Below are 26,526 nucleotides of genomic sequence, written 5' to 3' on the forward strand. Positions count from 1 at the left end.
ACCTACAAAAACAAACCCATAACAATTCAGAAAATGGTGTTAGGAACATATATATTGATAATTACCTTAAACATGAATGGATTAAATGTTCCAACCAAAAGACACAGGCTTGCTGAATGGATACAAAAACAAGACTGGTATATATGCTGTCTACGAGAGACCCACTTCAGACCTAGGGACACATACAAACTGAAAGTGAGGGGATAGAAAAAGATATTCCATGCAAATGGAAATCAAAAGAAAGCTGGAGTAGCAATACTCATATCAGATAAAATAGACTTTAAAATAAAGACTATTACAAGAGACAAAGAAGGACACTACATAATGATCAAGGGATCAATCCAAGAAGAAGATATAATAATTGTAAATATTTATGCACCCAACATAGGAGCACCTCAATACATAAGGCAACTGCTAACAGCTATAAAAGAGGAAATCAACAGTAACACAATAATAATGGGGGACTTTAACACCTCACTTACACCAATGGACAGATCATCCAAACAGAAAATTAATAAGGAAACACAAGCTTTAAATGACACAATAGACCAGATAGATTTAATTGATATCGATAGGACATTCCATCCAAAAACAGCAGATTACACTTTCTTCTCAAGTGCACACAGAACATTCTCCAGGATAGATCACATCTTGGGTCACAAATCAAGCCTCAGTAAATTTAAGAAAATTGAAATCACAGCAAGCATCTTTTCTGACCACATCGCTATGAGATTAGAAATCAATTACAGGGAAAAACACGTAAAAAACACAAACACATGGAGGCTAAACAATACGTTACTAAATAACCAAGAGATCACTAAAGAAATCAAAGAGGAAATCAAAAAATACCTACAGAAAAATTAAAACGAAAACACGATGATCCAAAACCTATGGGATGCAGCAAAAGCAGTTCTAAGAGGGAAGTTTATAGCTATATAAGTCTACCTCAAGAAACAAGAAAAATCTCAAATAAACAATCTAACCTTACACCTAAAGGAACTAGAGAAGGTAGAACAAGCAAAACCCAAAGTTAGTAGAAGGAAAGAAATCATAAAGATCAGAGCAGAAATAAATGCAATAGAAAGAAAGAAAACAATAGCAAAAATCAATAAAACGAAAAACTGGTTCTTTGAGAAGATAAACAAATTTTATAAACCATTATCCAGACTCTTTAAGAAAAAGAGGGAGAGAACTCAAATCAATAAAATTAGAAACGAAAAAGGAGAAGTTACAACAGACACCACAGAAATACAAAGCATCCTAAGAGACTATTACAAGCAACTCTATGCCAATAAAATGGACAACCTGGAAGAAATGGACAAATTCTTAGAAAGGTATAACCTTCCAAGACTGAACAAGGAAGAAATAGAAAATATGAACAGACCAACCATGAGTAATGAAATTAAAACTGTGATTAAAAATCTTCCAACAAACAAAAGCCCAGGACCAGACGGCTTCACAGGTGAATTCCATCAAACAGTTAGAGAAGAGCTAACACCCATCCTTCTCGAACTCTTCCAGAAAACTGCAGAGGAACGAACACTCCCAAACTCATTCAATAAGGCCACCATCACCCTGATACCAAAACCAGACAAAGATACTACAAAAAAAGAAAATTACAGACCAATATCACTGATGAATATAGATGCAAAAATCCTCAACAAAATACTAGCAAACAGAATCCAACAACACATTAAAAGGATCATACACCATGATCAAGTGGGATTTATCCCAGGGGTGCAAGGATTCTTCAATATACGCGAATCAATCAATGTGATACACCACATTAACAAATTGAAGAATAAAAACCATATGATCATTTCAATAGATGCAGAAAAAGCTTTTGACAAAATTCAACACCCATTTATGATAAAACCTCTCCAGAAAGTGGGCATAGAGGGAACCTACCTCAACATAATAAAGGCCATATACGACAAACCCACAGCAAACATCATTCTCAATGGTGAAAAACTGAAAGCATTTCCTCTAAGATCAGGAACAAGACAAGGATGTCCACTCTCGCCACTATTATTCAACATAGTTTTGGAAGTCCTAGCCACGGCAATCAGAGAAGAAAAAGAAATAAAAGGAATACAAATTAGAAAAGAAGAAGAAAAACTGTCACCGTTTGCAGATGACATATACTATACATAGAGAATCCTAAAAATGCCACCAGAAAACTACTAGAGCTAATCAATGAATTTGGTAAAGTTGCAGGATACAAAATTAATGCACAGAAATCTCTTGCATTCCTATACACTAATGATGAAAAAATCTGAAAGAGAAATTAAGGAAACACTCCCATTTACCATTGCAACAAAAAGAATAAAATACCTAGGAATAAACCTACCTAGGGAGACAAAAGATCTGTATGCAGGAAACTATAAGACACTGATGAAAGAAATTAAAGATGATACAAACAGATGGAGAGATATACCATGTTCTTGGATTGGAAGAATCAACATTGTGAAAATGACTATACTACACAAAGCAATCTACAGATTCAATGCAATCTCTATCAAATTACCAATGGCATTTTTTACAGAACTAGAACAAAAAAATCTTAAAATTTGTATGGAGACACAAAAGACCCTGAATAGCCAAAGTAGTCTTGAGGGAAAAAAACAGAGCTGGAGGAATCAGACTTCCTGACTTCAGAATATACTACAAAGCTACATTAATCAAGACAATATGGTACTGGCACAAAAACAAATATAGATCAATGGAACAGGATAGAAATCCCAGAGATAAACCCACACACCTATGGTCAACTAATCTATGACAAAGGAGGCATGGATATACAATGGAGAAAAGACAGTCTCTTCAATAAGAAGTGCTGGGAAAACTGGACAGCTACATGTAAAAGAATGAAATTAGAACACTCCCTAACACCACACATAATAATAAACTCAAAATGGATTAGAGACCTACATGTAAGACTGGACACTATAAAACTCTTACAGGAAAACATAGGAAGAACACTCTATGACATAAATCAAAGCAAGATCTTTTTTGATCCACCTACTAGAGTAATGGAAATAAAAACAAAAATAAACAAATGGGACCTAATGAAACTTAAAAGCTTTTGCAAAGCAAAGGAAACCATAAGCAAGACGAAAAGACAACCCTCACAATGGGAGAAAATATTTGCAAACAAATCAACGGACAAAGGTTTAGTCTCCAAAATATATAAACAGCTCATGCAGCTCAATATTAAAAAAACAAACAACCCAATCCAAATATGGACAGAAGACCTAAACAGACATTTCTCCGAAGAAGACATACAGATGGGCAAGAAGCACATGAAAAGCTGCTCAACATCACTAATTATTAGAGAAATGCAAATCAAAACTACAATGAGGTATCACCTCACACCAGTTAGAATGGGCATCATCAGAAAATCTACAAACAACAAATGCTGGAGAGGGTGTGGAGAAGAGAGAACCCTCTTGCACGGTTGGTGGGAATGTAAATTGATACAGCCACTATGGAGAACAGTATGGAGGTTCCTTAAGAAACTAAAAATAGAATTACCATATGACCCAGCAATCCCACTACTGGGCATACACCCAGAGAAAACCATAATTCAAAAAGACACATGCACCCCAATGTTCATTGCAGCACTGTTCACAATAGCCAGGTCATGGAAGCAACCTAAATGCCCATCGACAGATGAATGGATAAAGAAGATGTGGTACATATGTACAATGGAATATTACTCAGCCATAAAATGGAACGAAATTGGGTCATTAGTAGAGATGTGGATGGATCTAGAGTCTGTCATACAGAGTGAAGTAAGTCAGAAAGAGAAAAACAAATATATATTAACGCATATATGTGGAACCTAGAAAAATGGTACAGATGAACTGGTTTGCAGGGCAGAAATTGAGACACAGATGTAGACAACAGACACATGGACACCAAGGGGGGGAAAGCGGTGGGGGTGGGGGTGGTGTGATGAATTGGGAGATTGGGATTGACATATATACAAAATATGTATAAAATGGATACCTAATTACAACCTGCTGTATAAAAAAATAAATAAAATAAAATTCAAAAAAAGAAAAGTAATGTCAGCTCTGTGAATTCAAAGCTAATGTCTGTCTTGTTCAGGGTTGTATCCACTGCACTTGAAGACTCTCAATAAATGTATGTTAAATGAGTGATAAAAGAATTATATGGCCTTGTTCAACACTTAGCAAATCCTATAAAAGAACAAACAGTAAAGTACATTAAAGCTGGCAGTGTGTACCTATTTTATTATCATAGTTCAGTTTTTTCAGTGTACATCCATAGAAAAATAGTTACTTGGGAAATTAATACTTGTTATAAAATACTTTTATATTTAAAATAACTTGGGGAAAACATTGGGTTAAACAGATTTTATTTGCTTGTTTTGTTATTGAATCTAAACATCAAAAAGAACCTTGCTCATGTACATTGTGAATCTCTCTGAAACCCACCTAACTGTCCTAGTTCACAGACATATTTGAACATTTAACATTCTCCTTCCTTGCCAGTGATAAACTCTGCCTAGAGAGATAAAAGTTATTTTACTGTAATAATTTTTTAGGGACACCTAATTATACTGAAATAATTTAGCATAACAGAGGTTCTCTTTGAAAAATAGCTCACTTTCAGGTAGGAATTTTTTTTCTTTCTAAAATACTCTCTTTCTACTTAACCTATCAAAAAAAAAAAAAAAACTGGAATCATTCAGACTTCTAAAGATTCAGGGAAAAAAATAAATGTAGATATTTCTCAGAAATTCTGTATCAGGCAGAATTTTGAAACTTAGAACAGTAAAATAAATCGCAAAGAGGAAAATTACCAACAGTTTTAACTCCATGAAAATTCAAAACATCTAAACATCAAAAAGCCATAAATTATTTATGAGAAGTAAGTCAAAGGTTTATTAGCCTTAATAGATACAGAGATTAAAAAGAAGTATGATTATATTGAGTTGTTTAGCACAGAGATTCCCAAACTTTCTTGGTTCACAGTGCCCTTGGTGTCTCAGTAAGTTTCTCCAGTGCCTTTAGACCTAAAAGAAATATACCTAACAGTTTCATTTATTAAGTAGTCAAGTCTAAACGACTTAAGTATTTCTGTCCCAACCACTTCATAGCCATTTGAAAAATAGTATACCTAAATTGAAAGACAATATGTTTTCATTTCATTCTTAAAACAGTCATACTTACTAATGGGATTGTACACCCTGTTGGGAACTGCACAACTTCCTCAACTTGGGAATCAGATTGGACACCGTCCCTCTCATTTCCTGTTCCACACTGATTTTCACAAGGTACTTGCCTTGTGTTGCAGCAACTGCTGAAACCTAGCTTCACAAAGATGACATCATTGAAAGGAATGTATTGTGTTGTAATGTTGAAACTGTGAGCAGGTAGTTCACGTGGCACCTGAGGGGTGTAGAGTTTTATTATTTCCCTCAAATTTTAAAATATCCTGTGCTTATCTTGCTTTAAAATATCCTGCCCAAGAGTGTGCTTCTGTGTCCCCAGAGTGCCGTGCTACAACTGGAGGGTCACAGGCCTAGCACAGTAGTGGAGAATTTATTATTTTAATGAGAGTACTCATTGTTGAGAGTATTGTGAATGGCTCTCTCGTATACTACTAGTCTGAATATGAATTGGCAAAACCTTTTTTGATGCAGCAATATAGCAGTAGGGATCAAGAATATTAGAATTTTTTATGTACAGGGTTGATACAATAAAACCAACCACTAATTCAGATAAAGTATAACTTGGTATTTAACCCAATTAGTAATATAATTACAGAAATAATGACAGTTGTGCCGTATTTCAGGGCTAATCTTTCTTCAGATTAATTTATAATTCTTTAAGCAATCGCTAAGAAAATCAGATATCAAATTTGTGCATTTATTTATATATTTATAGGAAAGTGGGTGTATTTAATTTTATTAAGGGAAAATGAATGTGATATATGCATAATGCTCTGTTCCTGGTTTTATATGTCATGGCAAATGGTAAATATATTTTCTGTATATAGATGTTTCTTTGCATGTTTCTGTATGTGTAAACAAACATATATCTATATAAAGAATAAAACATTTACCATGTGAATTAGTGCTATTGTAATTTGTTTTATAGGTTTCACTAGGATAACTCTTGAAGTGACATATTTCAAGAAAATATAAGTGAACAAGTCTTGGTTGTGCTATATAACTTCATAACACCCTATGAATTTATGGTAAACATTTCTACTTCCCAATTCTTTATGGCTATTTGATTTGCGTTTACTTCTGGGTAGGTATGTGGGATTCTTAGGAGTATAGGTGCAGGTATTTCTTATTTCTAATTCCTCATAATGACAGAAGGAGAAAATAGAAAAAAATTTGCTAGAATTTTCTAGTAATTGAATAGTTGTCAGGATTGTCAAGTCTTCTTTACTGCATCTTCAATTTGTAGTTCATTGTTCAGGTCAGTAGTCTCTATCTATATCTCTGACAGATTATACTGATAATTCTTCCCTTTTTTGGTTAGTGTAGGATTTTTATGAGGGACAATATGCCAAAGAAGAGACTAGGTGTTAACTTTCGAGTGTTTGGGAACAGTAACACAGCTATCTTCTGTGTTTTAGAACTCTTGGTATTATAACGAATATTCTTAGAATTATATTTAAAAGAAACTTTATTTCAGTTACCTGAATTGTATTGATAGTAAAACCTCCAAAGTTAGTGGTATTTAATTTCTTGGTATTTAACCCAATTACTAACATAACTTTTGCTTCCAATCATGATGAATTATTAGGGACTAGATTTACCCTCCCACCTTGAACAACTAGAATACCAGACAAAGTATTAGATGGCTTTTAGACATTGAACAAGAGGCACTGTAGGACTGTGATCCCTGAGAGAAGAGAACAAAGGCAGTGAGGTCTATGATTACCCCAGCTTACTTCCTAGAAGCAGTTTCCAGGCCACAGTGCAGGGACAGCAAACCCAAACAGAACCAGGCAGTCTCACTGTGAGGAGACAGAGATCAGAGTCCAGGGAGACCTATGTGCTTAGATATGCAAGGCAGAGTATCAGATAGGAGGAAACTGCACAGAAAAAACTCAAGTTTTTCAGAGGGCCTTCTTTACTCTTTGGCTAAATAGTGATCTCTTTACATGTATGAGGAAACTGCCTGAAGCTGGGGAAAGAACACCAGAAAGCAAAAGGCCAGACAATTCCTGGAGCTCATTTAGGGCTGGGAAGAGTTCATTCTCACCAGCCAGTATAGAAAGACTTTGTCATATGCAGGGCGTTGAGTTAAGACCTCAGTGGTATTGCCATAGTACTGGGGCTAAATAAGCCTTGAGATTAAAACGTTCTCTGGATCTGCCTTAAAGCATAAAAGCAAATACCAGAAGGATTGAACTGATTCCAAGTAATATAACTGCATAGCAGAACAAGTAACCCATACTTTAAAGAAATGCAACAAAATCTAGGACCCACTAATGTAAAATTCACAATAGCCAGCACCTATTAAAAAATTAACAGATATGCAGAGAAGGTGGAAAGGATTACCCACAATCAGTAGAAAAATCAATCGGTAGTAACAGACCCAGAAATGATCAAATGGTGGAATTAGCAGATAGGGTTGATTAAACAGCTATAATAAATATGTTCCTGATGTTCAAGAATATAAAGGAAACATGAACATGATGAGAATGAAAGTGGTACTTGGAGGAAAACGTATATAATTAAGTGCTTGTATTAGAAAAGAAGAAAGGTCTCAAACCAATTAAGCTTGCTTCTAAAGAGATTGTGAGAGAGGAGTAAATTAAATCTAGAGTATTTAAAGGAGGGAAATAATAGTGAAAGAGAAAACAGACAAATAATAGAGAAAAACCAAGGAAATCAAAGGCTGATTCTGTGAAAAGATTAATAAAATGCGTAAGCCTCTAGCCAAGATCAACCAGCACAAAGAGTGAATATTCAATTTACCAACATCAGGAATGAAAATGACACATCACTAAAATTCCTATAGCCATTGGAAGTACAATATGGAAATATTATGAACAAGTTTATGTCAGTAAACTTGAAATAAACAAATTCGAGCAGATGAAATAAATTTCTTGAAACATAGAAATTATTGAAGCTCACTCAAGAAGAAATAGATATTCTTAATAACTTAATATTCTTTCCAGGAATTGAAATTATATTGGATGGGCCAAAAGGTTCGTTTGGTTTTTTCCGTAAGATGGCTCTAGTAGCACTTAGTTGTTTCTAACTTTATTTGAAACAATTTTGTTAGATTGTATGTGACAGCTGTCATATCAACATGCATTTAAAAAAAAGACATCAAAATTGGTGAATTTTTGTGTACCCATTTTAATATTGAAGATGGAAGAAAAAAAGCAACATTTTTGGCATATTATGCCTTATTATTTCAAGAAAGGTAAAAACACAACTGAAACACACAAAAAGATTTGTGCAGTATATGGAGAAGGTGCTGTGACTGGTCAAATGTGTCAAAAGTGGTTTGTGAAGTTTCGTGCTGGAGATTTCTCTTTGGACAATGCTCCATGGTTGAGTAGACCATTTGAAGTTGATAGCGATCAAATTGAGACATTAACTGAGAACAATCAACGTTATACCACGTGGGCAATAGCTGACATACTCAAAATATCCAAATCAAGCGTTGAAAATAATTTGCACCAGTCTGGTTATGTGAATTGCTTTGATGTTTGGGTTCCACATAAGTTAAGCAAAAAAAACCGTCTTGACCATATTTCCCCATGCAATTCTCTACTTAAACGTAATGAAAACATCATTCCGTTTTTAAAACAAATTGTGATGGGCAATGAAAAGTGTATACTGTACAACAACGTGGAACGGAAGAGATCTTGAGGCAAGTGAAATGAACCACCACCAACCACACCAAAGGCCGGTCTTCATCCAAAGAAGGTGATGTTGTGTATATGGTGGGATTGGAAGGGAGTCCTCTATTATGAGCTCCTTCTGGAAAACCAATTAATTCCAACAAGTACTGCTCCCAATTAGACCAAATGAAAGTGGCACTCAGTGAAAAGTGTCCAGAATTAGTCAATAGAAGACACATAATCTTCCATCAGGATAATGCAAGACCGCATGTTTCTTTGATGACCAGGCAAAAACTGTTACAGCTTGGCTGGGAAGTTCTGATTCATCCGCCAGACACTGCACCTTTGGATTTCCATTTATTTCGGTCTTTACAAACTTCTCTTAATGGAAAAAATTTCAATTCCCTGGAAGACTGTAAAAGGCACCTGAAACAGTTCTTTGCTCAAAAAAATAAAAAGTTTTGGGAAGATGGAATATGAAGTTGCCTGAAAAATGGCAGAAGGTAGTGGAACAAAAGGGTGAATACGTTGTTCAATAAAGTTCTTGATGAAATTGAAAAATATCTTTTATTTTTACTTTAAAAACCAAAGGCACTTTTTGGCCCACCCAATATTTAAAAACATTCCCACAAAGAAAATGCCAGATGACTTCACTTTTAAACTCTGTCAAACATTTAAGGTAGAAATAATGTAAGGAGAAAATTCTTCCAGAGAATAGAAGGGGGAGTGATACTTCCAAATTAATTGTATGAGTTCAGCATTACCCTGATGCCAAAACCAAAGACATTATAACATGAGAAAACTTATAGCAATATCCCTCCTGAACATAAATGCAAAAATCCTTAACCAAATTTTAACAAGTAGAATCCAGAAATATATAAAAAAGGATAATATATCATGCCGAAGTGGGGTTTATCAATTCTCAGCAATAGAATAGAAAGGTACTTTCTCAACAGGATAAAAACCATCCTTGAAAGACTTTCAACTAACATCACACTAACACTAAGTGAATGAAAGTTTACCCTTAAGAGTAGGAACAAGGCAAGAATGTCTGCTCTCTCTACTTCTTTTCTACATTGTACTGGGAGTCTTGTCAATGCAGTATGGCAAGGGAAAGAATACAAATTGGAAATGAATAAATAAAACTATGTTTTGTTTTAGGTGACATGATCACCTATAGCATAGAAAATAACAAGGAATTTACCAAAAAACTAAAATTAATGAGTGATTTCATTAAGGCTGTAAGATGCAAAGTTAATAAAAAGAAATCAAGTTTATTTCTACATGCTAGCAATGGACAATTGGAAACTGAAAATTAGAAAGCAATGCCATTTATTATAGCATCCAAAATATATGAAAAATAGAGATAAATTTAATGTGAAATAATGTGAATATATTTAATGTGATAAATTTAATGTGAATATTTAATGTGAAATTTTTAATGTGAAATATTTAATGTGAAATTATGTGCAAGAAATATTATAAAACATTGCCAAGAGATATTAAAGAAGACCTAAGTAAATGGAGATAGTACGATCATATTTTGAACAATTCAGTATTGTTAAGATGTTAATTCTCCTGAAATTTAGCCTATCAATTCAATACAATCCCAATCAATATCTTAGCAGGCTTTTTTATAGAAATTGACAAATTGATTCCAAATTTCTTTGGAAATACAGGACCTAAAATATCCAAAATAATTTTGAAAAATCAAGACTGGATGACTTACACTACCCAATTTAAAGACTAACTCTATTAGTAAGACCTACTTTTTAAGATTTATAATAATGTTTATTGCAGATGATTTTAATTTGTATTCTTCATACATTTCAGTTTTTCCAAGTTTCTATTTATTTATCTATTTATTTATTTTTACAGTAGGTCCTGTTGGTTATCTATTTTTAAATATAGCAGTGTGTACATGTCAATCCCAAACTTTGGTTTAAGGTGATGGAAATTAAAATATTGTAATTGTGATGGTGGATACACAACCATATACACTTCAAAATTCCTTGAATTGTGTACTTAAAGTGAGTGGATTTTATTTAATGTAAATTATACCTCAATAAAACTGATTTTAAAAGTAAAAATCTATATGTACTATAACTCAGATTTCAGAGGCAACAGATACTTGAGGAAGATGGTTGGAAGTGCCCACGTAAAGCTATGATCATGTGAATGAGCCCTACTTTAGCTTATCAAGTCAGGAAATTGGCAACTCTAAAATGGTTCTCTCTTCCCAACCTCTCTTTTTATTTATCTTTTTCCCCATGAGTTCTCAAAGTATTAGTTGAAAAATAAATGACTTAAAGGCTTCAGCTATGTTCTGACAACATATTCCAGTTGGCATTTAACGTGGTGTTGTGGGAAGTGGGAAAGATACACTCCCACAATCAACACCCGGGCAAACCATTTATCTTTTGCTAGTGGAAATGATTAATTTCCATGCTGTTCTTTCTTATGTGAAATAACACTATATAGCCCTCTTAAAAGACTGCAACAGCACGACCAGCAATGTAAGAGAAATTGGTCAATGTAAGTTTTTCCACTTGAATTTTGTTTTTACACGTTTATTGGAGTATAATTGCTTTACAATGGTGTGTTAGTTTCTGCTTTATAACAAAGTGAATCAGCTATACATATACATATATCCCCATATCTCCTCCCTCTTGCATCTCCCTCCCACCCTCCCTATCCCACCCCTCTAGGTGGTCACAAAGCACCAAGCTGATCTCCCTGTGCTATGCGGCTGCTTCCCACTAGCTATCTATTTTACATTTGGTAGTGTATATATGTCCATGCCACTCTCTCACCCTGTCACATCTTACCCCTCCCCCTCCCCCTCCCCATATCCTCAGGTCCATTCTCTAGTAAGTCTGTGTCTTTATTCCTGTCTTGCCATTAGGTTCTTCATGACCTTTTTTTTTTTTTCCTTAGATTCCATATATATGTGTTAGCATACTGTATTTGTTTTTCTCTTTCTGACTTACTTCACTCTGTATGACAGACTCTTTTTTTTTTTTTTTTATTTTTTTTTTATTTTTTTTTTAACATCTTTATTGAAGTATAATTGCCTTACAATAGTGTGTTAGCTTCTGCTTTATAACAAAGTGAATCAGTTATACATATACAATATGTTCCCATTTCTCTTCCCTCTTGCATCTCCCTCCCTCCCACCCTCCCCATCCCACCCCTCTAGGTGGTCACAAAGCACCGAGCTGATCTCCCTGTGCTATGCGGCTGCTTCCCACTAGCTATCTATTTTACATTTGGTAGTGTATATATGTCCATGACACTCTCTTACCCTGTCACATCTCACCCCACCCCCTCCCCCTATCCTCAAGTCCATTCTCTAGTAGGTCTGTGTCTTTATTCCCGTCTTGCCACTAGGTTCTTCATGGCCTTTTTTTTTTTTCCTTAGATTCCGTATATATGTGTTAGCATACTGTATTTGTTTTTCTCTTTCTGACTTACTTCACTCTGTATGACAGACTCTAACTCCATCCACCTCATTACAAATACCTCCATTTCGTTTCTTTTTCTGGCTGAGTAATATTGCATTGTATATATGTGCCACATCTTCTTTATCCATTCATCCGATGATGGACACTTAGGTTGCTTCCATGTCCTGGCTATTGTAAATAGAGCTGCAATGAACATTATGGTATATGACTCTTTTTGAATTATGGTTTCCTCAGGGTATATGCCCAGAAGTGGGATGGCTGGGTCATATGGTAGTTCTATTTTTAGTCTTTTAAGGAACCTCCATACTGTTCTCCATAGTGGCTGTATCAGTTTACATTCCCACCAACAGTGCAAGAGGGTTCCCTTTTCTCCACACCCTCTCCAGCATTTATTGTTTGTAGATTTTTTGATGATGGCCACTCTGACTGCTGTGAGGTGATACCTCATTGTAGTTTTGATTTGCATTTCTCTAATGATTAGTGATGTTGAGCATCCTTTCATGTGTTTATTGGCAATCTATATATCTTCTTTGGAGAAATGTCTATTTAGGTCTTCTGCCCATTTTTGGATTGGGTTGTTTTTTTTTTTTTTGATACTGAGCTGCATGAGCTGCTTGTAAATTTTGGAGATTAGTCCTTTATCTGTTGCTTCTTCTGCAGATATTGTCTCCCATTCTGAGGGTTGTCATTTAATCTTGTTAAGGTTTCCTTTGCTTGCAAAAGCTTTTAAGTTTCATTAGGTCCCATTTGTTTATTTTTGATTTTATTTCCATTTCTCTAGGAGGCGGGTCAAAAAGGAACTTGCTGTGATTTATGTCATAGAGTGTTCTGCCTATGCTTTCTTCTAAGAGTTTTATAGTGTCTGGCCTTACATTTAGATCTTTAATCCATTTTGGGTTTATTTTTTTGTATGGTGTCAGGGAGTGTTCTAATTTCATACTTTTACATGTAGCTGTCCAATTTTCCCAGCACCACTTATTGAAGAGGCTGTCTTTTCTCCACTGTATATGCTTGCCTCCTTTATCAAAGATAAGGTGACCATATGTGCGTGGGTTTATCTCTGGGCTTTCTATCCTGTTCCATTGATCTATATTTCTGTTTTTGTGCCAGTACCATACTGTCTTGGTTACTGTAGCTTTGTAATATAGTCTGAAGTCAGGGAGCCTGATTCCTCCAGCTCCATTTTTCATTCTCAAGATTGCTTTGGCTATTCGGGGTCTTTTGTGTTTCCATACAAATTGTGAAATATTTTGTTCTAGTTCTGTGAAAAATGCCAGTGGTAGTTTGATAGGGATGGCATTGAATCTGTAGATTGCTTTGGGTAGTACAGTCATTTTCACAATGTTGATTCTTCCAATCCAAGAACATGGTATATCTCTCCATCTATTTGTATCATCTTTAATTTCTTTCATCAGTGTCTTATAATTTTCTGCATACAGGTCTTTTGTCTCCTTAGGTAGGTTTATTCCTAGATATTTTATTCTTTTTGTTGCAATGGTAAACGGGAGTGTTTTCTTAATTTCACTTTCAGATTTTTCGGCATTAGTGTATAGAAATGCAAGAGATTTCTGTGCATTAATTTTGTATCCTGCTACTTTACCAAATTCATTGATTAGCTCTAGTAGTTTTCTGGTAGCATCTTTAGGATTCTCTATGTATAGTATCATGTCATCTGCAAACAGTGACAGCTTTACTTCTTCTTTTCCAATTTGGATTCCTTTTATTTCTTTTTCTTCTCTGATTGCTGTGGCTAACACTTCCAAAACTATGTTGAATAATAGTGGTGAGAGTGGGCAACCTTGTCTTGTTCCTGATCTTAGTGGAAATGGTTTCAGTTTTTCACCATTGAGGACAATGTTGGCTGTGGGTTTGTCATATATGGCCTTTATTATGTTGAGGAAAGTTCCCTCTATGCCTCCTTTCTGCAGGGCTTTTATCATAAATCGGTGTTGAATTTTGTCAAAAGCTTTCTCTGCATCTATTGAGATGATCATATGGTTTTTCTCCTTCAATTTGTTAATATGGTGTATCACGTTGATTGATTTGCATATATTGAAGAATCTTTGCATTCCTGGGATAAACCCCACTTGATCATGGTGTATGATCCTTTTAATGTGCTGTTGGATTCTGTTTGCTAGTATTTTGTTGAGGATTTTTGCATCTATGTTCATCAGTGATATTGGCCTGTAGTTTTCATTCTTTGTGACATCTTTGTCTGGTTTTGGTATCAGGGTGATGGTGGCCTCGTAGAATGAGTTTGGGAGTGTTCCTCCCTCTGCAATATTTTGGAAGAGTTTGAGAAGTATAGGTGTTAGCTCTCCTCTAAATGTTTGATAGAATTCTCCTGTGAAGCCATCTGGTCCTGGGCTTTTGTTTGTTGGAAGATTTTTTATCACAGTCTCAATTTCAGTGCCTGTGATTGGTCTGTTTATATTTTCCATTTCCTCATGGTTCAGTCTAGGAAGGTTGTGCTTTTCTAAGAATTTGTCCATTTCTTCCAGGTTGTCCATTTTATTGGCATACAGTTGCTTGTAGTAACCTCTCATGATCCTTTGGATTTCTGCAGTGTCAGTTGTTACTTCTCCTTTTTCATTTCTAACTGTACTGATTTGAGTCTTCTCTCATTTTTTTCTTGATGAGTCTGGCTAATGGTTTATCAATTTTGTTTATCTTCTAAAAAAAAACAGCTTTTAATTTTATTGATCTTTGCTATCGTTTCCTTCATTTCTTTTTCATTTATTTCTGATCTGATCTTTATGATTCCTTTCCTTCTGCTAACTTTGGGGTTTTTTGTTCTTCTTTCTGTAATTGCTTTAGGTGTAAGGTTAGGTTGTTTATTTGAGATGTTCCTTGTTTCTTGAGGTAGGATTGTAGTACTATAAACTTCCCTCTTGGAACTGCTTTTGCTGCATCCCATAGGCTTTGGGTCGTCGTGTTTTCATTGTCATTTGTTTCTTGGTATTTTTTGATTTCCTCTTTGATTTTTTCAGTGATCTCTTGGTTATTAAGTAGTGTATTGTTTAGCCTCCATGTGTTTGTATTTTTTATAGATTTTTTCCTGTAATTGATATCTAGTCTCATAGCATTGTGGTCGGAAAAGATACTTGATATGATTTCAATTTTCTTAAATTTACCAAGGCTTGATTTGTGACGCAAGATAGGATCTATCCTAGAGTATGTTCCATGAGCACTTGAGAAGAAAGCATATTCTGTTGTTTTTGCATGGAATGTCCTATAAATATCAATTAAGTCCATCTTGTTTAATGTGTCATTTAAAGCTTGTGTTTCCTTATTTATTTTCATTTTGGATGATCTGTCCTTTGGTGAAATGGGGTGTTAAAGTCCCCTACTATGATTGTGTTACTGTTGATTTCCCCTTTTATGGCTATTAGCATTTGCCTTATGTATTGAGGTGCTCCTATGTTGGGTGCATAAATATTTACAATTGTTATTATCTTCTTGGATTGTCCCTTGATCATTATGAAGTGTCCTTCTTTGTGTCTTGTAATAGTCTTTATTTTGAAGTCTATTTTGTCTTATAGGAGAATTGCTACTCCAGCTTTCTTTTGCTTTCCATTTACATGGAATATCTTTTTCCATTCCCTCACTTTCAGTCTGTATGTGTCCCTAGGTCTGATGTGGGTCTCTTGTAGACAGCATATATACGGGTCTTGTTTTTGTATCCATTCAGCCAGTCTGTTTCTTTTGAAGGGAGCATTTAATCCATTTACATTTAAGGTAGTTATCGATATGTATGTTCCTATTACCTTTTTCTTAATTGTTTTGGGTTTGTTATTGTAGGTCTTTTCTTTCTCTTGTGTTTCCTGCCTAGAGAAGTTCCTTTAGCATTTGTTGTAAAGCTGGTTTGGTGGTGCTGAATTCTCTTACTTTTTGCTTGTCTGTAAAGGTTTTAATTTTTCCATTGAATCTGAATGAGATCCTTGCTGGGTAGAGTAATCTTGGTTGTAGCTTCTTCCCTTTCATCACTTTACATATGTCCCGCCACTCCCTTCTGGCTTGCAGAGTTTCTGCTGAAAGATCAGCTGTTAACCTTATGGGGACTCCCTTGCATGTTATTTGTTTTTTTACCCTTGCTGCTTTTAATATTTTTTCTTTGTATTTAACTTTGGTAGTTTGATTAATATGTGTCTTGGCGTGTTTCTCCTTGGATTTATCCTGTATGGGAAACTCTGCACTTCCTGGACTTGATTAGCTATTTCCTTTCCCATATTAGGGAAGTTTTCAACTATAATCTCTTCAAATATTTTCTCAGTCCCTTTCTTTTTCTCTTCTTCTGGGACCCCTATAATTCGAATGTTGGTGTGTTTAATGTTGTACCAGAGGTCTCTAAGATGTCCTGAATTCTTTTCATTGTTTTTTCTTTATCTGCTCTGCAGTAGTTATTTCCACTACTTTATCTTCCAGGTCACTTATCCATTCTTCTGCCTCATTTATTCTGCTACTGATTCCTTCTGGAGAATTTTTAATTTCATTTATTGTGTTGTTCATCATTGTTTGTTTGCTCTTTAGTTCTTCTAGTTCCCTGTTAAACGTTTCTTGTATTTTCTCCCTTCTATTTCCTAGATTTTGGATCATCTTTACTATCATTACTCTGAATTCTTTTTCAGGCAGACTGCCTATTTCCTCTTCATTTGTTTGGTCTGATGGGTTTTTACCTTGCTCCTTCATCTGCTGTGTGTTTCTCTGTCTTCTCATTTTGCTTAACTTACATGTTTGGGGTCTCCTTTTCGCAGGCTGCAGGTTCATAGTTCCTGTTGTTTTTGATGTCTGCCCCCCATGGCTAAGGTTGGTTCAGTGGGTTGTGTAGGCTTCCTGGTGGAGGGGACTAGTGCCTGTGTTCTGGTGGATGAGGCTGGATCTTGTCTTTCCGGTGCAGCCCAAGTTTTTAATGAAACAAACATGAACCCATGCATTTCGTGAAAATGTGGCTCCTTTCTTGACCATATAATTGAAGTAATGTGTGGCTCAAGTTTGTACTATCAATAGAATTGGGAAGTAAACGGGTCCATTAACATTATTCCTTTTCTTCCAGTTGTAACACACAATTCCAGGGTAAAATAGTAACTTCCAGCTAAGTGAGGCCTCTTTGGAGTAATGGCAGATTGTTATAGGCTTCTCTCCCCTCCCGTTCTCCCAGATGGTGATGCTGTGGGTGGCATCTCACATGCTATCTCCAGGCCTGGGTCTCTATCCTAGGTAACCTACTGAGGACATGTTGGCCTCACCCAGCATTTGGACCCCACTGGGGTCTCCCAGGAGCAAGGGGTAACTTCTAGGGTTTCTCCTAACCAGTCGGGATGGCCCTGAACTGACTCTGATCCACGTGAATTTTAAAATCCAGACACACAGGTCAGTTTGAAGTAGAATTGATGTAAAGTTTAAACTGGATCACTGTCCTCAAAAGATGTTATCAACGTACAGTAGTAAACTCCCATACCAAAATAAATATTTAAAAAAAATTTTTACCAGTAATAAATGATACTTCATCCATAGGCTTTTCAGATTTTCATCCCAACATTTCTTGTAAAAGAAAATTAATTTTAACTCTTTCAATAATATAATTAAGATCATTATGGTAGAGTCAAGAAAAGTATTCTTCACTTTAATAAGAAATTTTAACTCAATACCAGACTTAGAGAACATGATGATTTATGAGCTTCTATAGACCATTGTTTTTCAACTTCAGTACATAAGCAACTACCTGGCAGGCTTGTTAAACATGGGGAGATCAGAGTACCTCTCTCAGAAATTCTAGGTCCTAGCATGATGCCCAAGAATCTGCATTTTAAGAGCACTCCAGGTAATTCTAACATAAGGTAGCATGCAGTTCATATTTTGAGAAACACTGCAAATGGTTACACTAAAACATATTTGAATATAGGTAGGGAATGTTGTATTATAACAGACAAATACATAGCAGATTACAGTAGAATAGAGGAAATATTTAGTTTTACATTTCCACAAATTCCCTTGTCTTACAAATATGTGATTCCTTTTTTGGTGGCTAATCTTTACTAACATGTCATGCTCCTATTTATCTAAATAGAGAGTTATGGCACACCCTTCCAGAGCCATAGCATACCAACATTAAAAGTGATACTGTCTGTTGCTGTCTAAACATGATGAAATGAAAAGCTACATCTGTCTCTACTCTTTAAAACTCCACTAAAATTACAGTAGACGTTTATAGAAGTATAAATGCATTAAGATCAAAGACAATGGGAAAGGACAGAATAGCAGCAAGAGGAAGATGGAAAAAAGATAGAGGGAGGAGTGGTAATAGACTTCACAAAACAGAAGACTCGGGAACTTATAGTGATTATAGAAAGGAATAAAGGATGAGTAGCAAAGCCATTTGGCCCTAGAGAATCCTGAAAAGTCTCTGGACTTGGAAGAAACATGGCTGTTGATGGTAGGGATGAAACTCTGGATTGAATATAAAAGGATTTCAAAATCTGAATACAAAACAGGCCACAGAGCCACTCTCACTACAGCCAACCAACTACAGGAAAATAACATTTATTCTCTGGAGATATTGAATTGGAAAGGTTCTAGCTTAGAGACTCCAGGAAAAGTAGAGAGTAGGGGGAAAACAAAGGACTTAAAGCAGGGACAGTATGTAAAAGACTACAGTTGAAAATTTATATTCCTGGCCCCATATCTTGCCTTACTTCCGGAATACTAATATCTAGCTTCATATCCCCCCCCACCCCCAGGGCTGGAAATTGGAGGTATCTTCTCTAAGGGAATTGAGAGGTCCTAGAGAAAAGACATATATTTATATTTGGGGGTCTGACAATGAAAAGGTTGCTTCATTACCTGGTCACTCTACAGTAGTTCACCAGTAGTTCACAAACCTCACCTGTGTTTCCTGAACTTCCAATTAGCTTTTTAGTTCCTTACTGTTAAATATAAATGGACAATAAATATTCAGGCACCAGACATTTAAGGAAAGCCTCCAATACAGACACCAATGTAAAAAAGAAAAAAAGCGAGAGAAGACAATATAAAAAGAACTTTTTTAAAAAGAAAAAATTATGCTCAGATAAATGTTATTGTACCCATGAAAAAACAGAACACTATTTTTAAGAAAAAGGAAAGAGGTCAGAGAAATTTATATTTGCCAGAAAATATTTCACAGAAAGATTCAAAGAAAAAGGTGAGGAATTTTTCTAAAAGTAAACAGGGTAAAAGGATAATTAATATGAGGGAAAAAAGAAATTTCAAGACTCAATCCAGAAGGTCTAACATCAAACTAATAGAAATTCCAAAAAGAGAGGACAGAGAAATAGATTATGTTTAGATGGGGGTGGGGTGAGGGGAAGACTATTTCATTAAGTGCCCTTTAGGGCTATTTGATTTTTTTTTTTTTCAAGTATGGGCATAGTAACTATGGTAAAAAGAAAAATAATTATTAAAGGAAATAAGAAAAGGACTAAGAATGCTAAGGCAAACTAAATCAACATATCATAATTTTAGAATTTGGGGAAAAATTGTTACCTAACAGCAGCAACAAAACTATTATTTTATATCATGGGGAAATTTCAAGATATATTGTTCAGTAAAATAAGCAGATTGTAAAATACAGCATCTAAAATGACCCAATTTCATAACAAAATATATCTTTGCATGCATAGAAAAAATACATGATATAAAAATTTTAAAGATACTTATCTCTAAATGATGTAAGTATAAATAATTTTTGGTGAATTTTAAAATTTTCTATATGGATGCATTGCTTTTAAAGTTAGTAAAAGATTCAGGGAAAACCAGTGAAAGGAAGATATTTAAAGAGTTAGGAAATGATGTCATTCATGAAAACACCACTTATTAGTTCTTGCTGTGAATAAATCACCATGCTAAACTCTTTGGAGGTTACAAAGATATATAAGACATTATTTCAGTCTCTCAAGAAGCTCATAATCTAACATGGGAGATCAAAATGAATGTATACATACAGTTGATTTTTGAACAACACAGGGGTTAGGGGCACCAACACCCCCTCCCTTGCAGTGGAAAATCCACATATAACTTCACAGTCAGCCCTCCACATCCACGGTTCCACATTTGTGGATTCAACCGACTGCAGATCATGCAGTACTGTAGTATGTATTTGTCAAAAAAAATTCACATTATAAGTGGATCCATGCAGTACAAACCCAAGTTGTTCATGGGTCAGATGTAATCACAAATAACTCAAGAGACAGAATGTTACAAGTTTCCTAAGTGTGAGGACCAATACAGTTACAGTTCTTTAGTAGGAAAGATCGCTTTTGGATGGAACATGGTTAGGGAGATTGGAAGGATGCGTAGGATTTCAAGAGGCAGAAATTGTGTGAAGCCATTCCAGAAAGAACTAAGACTCAGAAGTATAAAAGCGGAAGGTAATCCTGGCTGAATCCTGGGGTAGAAGATGGGATGTATCCCTTGGGACCAGACAGTGTAGGATGCTGAATGCATCCTACAGGGATTTGAACTTTGTTCAGTAGAAGTGAAAAGTCACTGAAGGTTGTTGAGGAGGGGAGTAAAATCATTACACAAGGGAAGAGAACACCTGGTTTGAAGTATACTAAGCTTGCCCAGGTTCATGATAATGAACACTTGAACTAGGAAATTGGTTTTGGGAGTGAGAAGGAGGGATAAACTTGAGCAATTATTTGGATGTGAGAAATGAGGTAGGAGGCAACAATAGTGGTTGCCTTGTCACAAGTCTGGTTTATTAAAACAGTGCTAACACACAAAAGAGAAGTCAGAATAAAGAATTAGTTTTGTAGAGGAAGATAATTTTGGATATGTTGAATTTTAGATTTTAGATTTCAGAGGAATATGCATAACGCAATACTCCAAAGGCATTTGGAAGTATGAGGTTGAAGTACAGTCATTCAGCAAATACATATTGAGTACCTCCTATGTTTAATAACTACAGTAAGCGCTATCAATTCCAAATTGAGTAAAACATGACCTCTGTCCTCATGACAGAGCTCGTTGTTTGGACGAGGGAAACAGATCAGATGGATAATTACAATGCAATTATCATAAGTAATGCATCAACAGAATATGGACAGAGTGCTGTGAGAGCACAGAGGGGGGAAACTGTGTCCTTGGGTTCACCATGATCACTTTTAAAATGTTTGTAGCAAATAGGAGCTTCCAAACATGGGAAATTATTCCAGGCATGATTTGGACATTTCATAGAAATGAGGGCTTAATCTAGAGGGAAAAGAAGGAGACTACTGTACTGAGAGCAAAACCTGGAGGTACATATATATTTACCAGGTAGGAAAAGATTGAGAAGCCGGGGAGTGAGGATGCAGAATCTGATCCCAGAAGCTAAAACAGGAGATTCAAGACTCCTGAAAGTTTGATAGTGACAAGGAATTAGGAACATTTTGGACTGATTAAAGTCTACCGGATTTAGCACTTCAGAGACTATTGATGACTTTTTTTAAATGTTTTTTTTTTTTTTTAACCCTCAATGTAGAACTTTATTAGGGGAGGGGTGATAGAAGGTCCCTGTGTTGAAGGTATTACATCATGGAGACCCGGAGCCTGGAAAAGATGGCACTGGGGAGTTAAAGGAGCTTTGAGGAGAGGTAGCAGAATGAAGGTGTTTCAGATAGTGAGTGTGTAAATAATAACATTTGTAAAAAGAAAAGTAGCAAAAACTGGTCCTTTTCTGTGAATACATATACATATGTTATACATATTAACTCATATAGTTGATACAGTTAAACTCATCATATATAGGGAATAAATATAAACAATATTTTCATGACCTTGATTTTTAGGAAAAATGGATGTCCATTAAAATTATTGTGGTATTGTGGTAATCATTTCATGACATATGTAAGTCAAATCATTCTGCTGTACCCTTTAAACTTATACAGTGCTCTATGTCAATTATATCTCAATAAAACTGGAGGGAAAAAAAAAGAAATATCAAAGAACTGACAGGAAATGGTCTTGCAGGGATAGTAGAGCCATTGGATTTGGAAGGGACTGTTGATGATGCTTGAAAATAATTTTCAGAAGAGTAGCAAGGGCATGATCTAGAATTCGAAGGAGCTAAGAACTTGAGAGTAAATAGAAAGAGATGACGACGACAGTTCCCGGAAACACTGTCTCTCCTCCCCCCTCCCCCCCATCCCCATTATCTGACGAACTTCTACTTTTTCTTTAGTTATCAGCCTAAATGTTCATACCTCGGGCAGACCTTCCTGTCCAACCTTCTCACACTAAACTGGGGTCCCCATGTTATACTAGCTTACCATTCTTTAGCTCTGTAGAATTTACAATTTGTAATGTATTGCTTGTATATTTCTTAAATGTCTGTCTTCCTCAACAGACTGTTGGCTGCATGAGGATAGGTACCATGAGAATTTGCTCTCCACTTTACATTCCAGCCTTGTCCCAGTGTTGGTACCTAGTAGGCTCTCAATAAAGATGCATTAAATGAGACATGTAGAAGGGTAAGGTGGAACACTTCCAGAACAAATTTCTTAGACATAGAATAGTTATGAGAGGTCAGAGTCCAGCATGTCACCCAGTATGTGGATTGCTGGAATAGAATACAGATGAAGATTTGGGGAAATTGAGGTTATACTTTTAGAGCAATTTACTCAAATATCTGTTATACTCACAGAGAACAAGGATGGGATGAAGAGAGGAAAGAGTGACATTTTAAACCAACAGATGACAAAATGGGAGAGGCTGAAGTAAAGCAGATGGGATTGAATTCTAAAATGAGGGCAGTAAAAAGTATCCTGTCTTTTCTTCCTTATCTGGGGAGTTGGGAGTTTATAGCAGGTTGTGAGCCAAGGGGAGTGGACAAGAACTATATTTTAATTAAGTTAAAAAGGTGTCAATTGCTTAGAGAAATAAGGGGAAGAAGTATAGGAGGATATTATGTTCACAATAAAACATAGGTATCACAGGACACAATGCAACAGGACTTAAGAAGGGGAAGACAGAGACGATGGAACTAGTTTATAGTGGGCTGTTAACTACAGTGCATATGCTTAACAAGTATTAATTGCTTTATAGACTTGTTGAGAGAACATTCATAAAAGGGTTTTTGTCATATGTAGCCCCATATTTGGAATGCAATTATATATATATTTATACTATTTACATTAATATTTTTGACTAAAAAAAATATTTTCTTGTATTTTTTATGCTCTCACACAGTGCTATAAGAGTCCTCACAATATAAAAAGCTACCTGGTTTTTACTTCCCAGAAATTCTTGGTTCTGAAAAATAGAAGTTACTTTTCCTAGTATTTTTAGAAATGACTGATCCTGCCTTAGATAGCTTTTGTTTTTTAAGACGGTTTACAAAAATATTGCGATTATCAAATAACTGATTTGAATTTATATGCACCTCAAATACAATCTAAAGGTTTGTTTTTCTTTAATTAATGTAGTGAAATTTTTATGCAGGTGTGAATACCTTGTCTTGTTAAAGTATTTCAATTTCATTTATGACCATTATCCTAGCATGGGTTTGTAAGGGACCTGGAGTTGTGGATGCTATCTTTGACCATGAAAAAGAGTTGTCTATTTGTCCTCTAGGCAAAATAAAATGATTCCTAAGGGAGTCAAATGAGAGCAGCTGACCTGATTCAAAATGTGCTTAACTGAGGGCTTTGGCAACAGACCACCTGATGCTTTATGGTTTTCTGTATCCATTCAACACTAAGAATCAAAGTGCTCTGTGATACCCTTGTGAATAGTCTTACATTAAAACACACCTCTTTCCCTAAATGTTTTTTTCCCTTCTTAATTTTTTAAAGTTTTTTTTTTTAATGTGAGCATTGAAGTATTTTACCAGGTATAATGAGATGTGGCTATTAGAAAATAATTCATTTCCTGAATGTGAAATATGTAATTAAGTATCACTCTCCTTGTATAACTAAATATGTTAGGGCTTTGGTGGTTATTGTTAATAATCCTGACTCAAAGCACCTAGTAGGTTAATTCTTGGTAATATAAGAACAGTGCTGACTGACGTGGGAGAATAGGCTGATCTGCCGCAAAGTTTTGCATGTGTGAATAGTTATTACCAAGGTGGAAAGAAAAGAGAAACTCTCTGCTTTTATCTGTGCTTTTTCTCATCACCTGAATTCTTTCTAGTCTTCTTGGTACCCATGAATAATCTTTTCATTAGACAATGACATTTCAAGTTGTTGGATTTTAGTTTCCTTCAGTAAAATTCTCTATTCTTAGCCCCCTCCCAATAAATAAAAATAATTCTCATCATGTATCTAGGACACTCCTGATTTGTCTTTTGAATGAGTCAGAGCTGAGAGAACTGTGTAAGAGTAAATGTTAGTGTTAAGAGTCAGATAATTTGAAGATCAGTCATCAGCCTCTCATGATCTAGGAGACAGTCAGAGCATGATTTTGATTCATTATTTCCCCTATCACCAAAGGTACGATCTGCCTTTTCTTGCTGTCTTTTAATCTTGGTAGAAGTCTATTATCTTTAATTGCCTCAACTGGAGTGTGGTGGAGGAAGAGATTTAAGTCTGAAAAGCATATAAATGCTTCCTCCAGACTATCAAAAGTTAGCTGGTAATTTTGCTTTGGATGAGACTTGACAGCACACTAACCTTGAGTTCTCTTCACAGTGGGTAAACCTCACAAGTGCAACTACTGTGGACGAAGCTACAAGCAGCGCAGTTCACTGGAGGAGCACAAGGAACGCTGCCACAACTATCTCCAGAATGTCAGCATGGAGGCTGCCGGGCAGGTCATGAGTCACCATGGTGGGTAGCAACGGCATTCACCATTTTCATTCTCCCCTGTTTTCGTCGTTTTTTATGGGTTAAATAGTTCTCTCTACCCTTCAGCATGAAGGTAACATTATAGTCTATTTTAGAGCAATTTCAGGTCACACTCACTTTGTATGGGATTATCTTAAGTACTTGAAATGAGTTGAGCTTTGGGACACTTTGCAAACAAGCTGTATTGAGTTTTTGTGATACACCCAAATTGTTTCTGATAGCGTGTGTTTGAATTGCCATCAATAATGGCGGCTGGCCTTGAATACACCAAAGTAAGGTACTCTTTACTCTTCTTTTACATTGGCTGCACCAAAGAGTTCGAGATGGTTTCACATAAGTCTATAGGTTTTTCTAAAAGGAGTAATTGGTTATTTGTGTATTTTCAGTTCTCTTAGGTAAGTGATCAGTGATATAATTGAAAATGTCTCCAATCTGTCTTGTGATTTATCTTGGAAGTTACTGATTTTGCTTTCTACAAGTATGGGGAACAATCTAGACCAAAATTAGGCGCCACTTCCCTCCACAAAAATAAAAACCCAAACAAAACATCCTGATCTCCTACAATAGCGGGTAGGAAAGCAGTCCCTAAGGTTTATCAATTAATAATTATCTATAACTAAAAAGTTAATGTTAGTAAATCATCCTTTTTAAGGAGAGTTATGAATTTTAATTCTTTAGATTTGGGGCATCTCTTTGGTCCTACTAATTATATTTTTATACTGATTGATTTTATTATTCATACAAATATATACAGAAATGTTAACTTACTGATACATTTATATCTTTCATTTTAAAAAGATTTGCCCAGTATTAAATAGTACATTTGGGAAATCCTGTAGTCACTTTTAAAATATAAATATCGGTTTTGTATTTATAGGCAGCTCAAGGATTATCTGTGAGGTTTTTGTTTGTTTTACATAGTATGCACTGTGGAACTATGTTTATTGGACAGCTAGTGATTACTTGTTGTTGAATTGGGAATCTTTTATTTTGTTTTCCTGAATAATTGAAGCATTTCTTTGTATTGAGGATAGGTTATATAATCTAAAGAATCAGATTTAATTCTGTCATTGTTGTGAGTTGAGTCTATTTGTTTTTATATTATTATTATTATCAACCAACATTTTAAAAAACCTGTCCATGTTTTAAGTCTTTGTAAATTTGGTACCGCAAGCTTGCATTGCTGGGGCTTATGACAGTAGTATAGGATCCAGAGCATCGAGGTTAAAATGGTGGACCTAGGAGTCCCAACAACTCTGATCTGGCTATGTGATGTCTGAGTTTGTCACTCATAGGCTTGGTGTGAATTAAAAGTGATTGGATGTGCCACAAAAAAAACCCCAAAAAAGTTCTTTTTACTATTTCAGGGCATTAAATATTAAGAAATAATAAATATTGCATCCCCT

General features: G+C 35.4%; 1 protein-coding gene across 18 annotated transcripts in view; it reads left to right on the forward strand.

Moving 5' to 3' along the window:
* The window catches only part of IKZF2 (IKAROS family zinc finger 2), a 231,203-nt gene that overhangs the window by 161,488 nt on the left and 43,189 nt on the right, over positions 1–26,526 (forward strand). For all 18 annotated transcript variants that reach the window (XM_082396902.1, XM_082396888.1, XM_082396893.1 and 15 more), the window contains one exon: positions 24,965–25,102. In XM_082396902.1, coding sequence (XP_082253028.1) covers positions 24,965–25,102 — 138 coding nt within the window. The remainder of the gene's footprint in view (positions 1–24,964; positions 25,103–26,526) is intronic.

This window comes from Balaenoptera borealis (genome assembly GCF_965194805.1).
Source record: "Balaenoptera borealis genome assembly, chromosome: 6".
In the NCBI taxonomy this organism is placed as follows: Eukaryota; Metazoa; Chordata; class Mammalia; order Artiodactyla; family Balaenopteridae; genus Balaenoptera; species Balaenoptera borealis.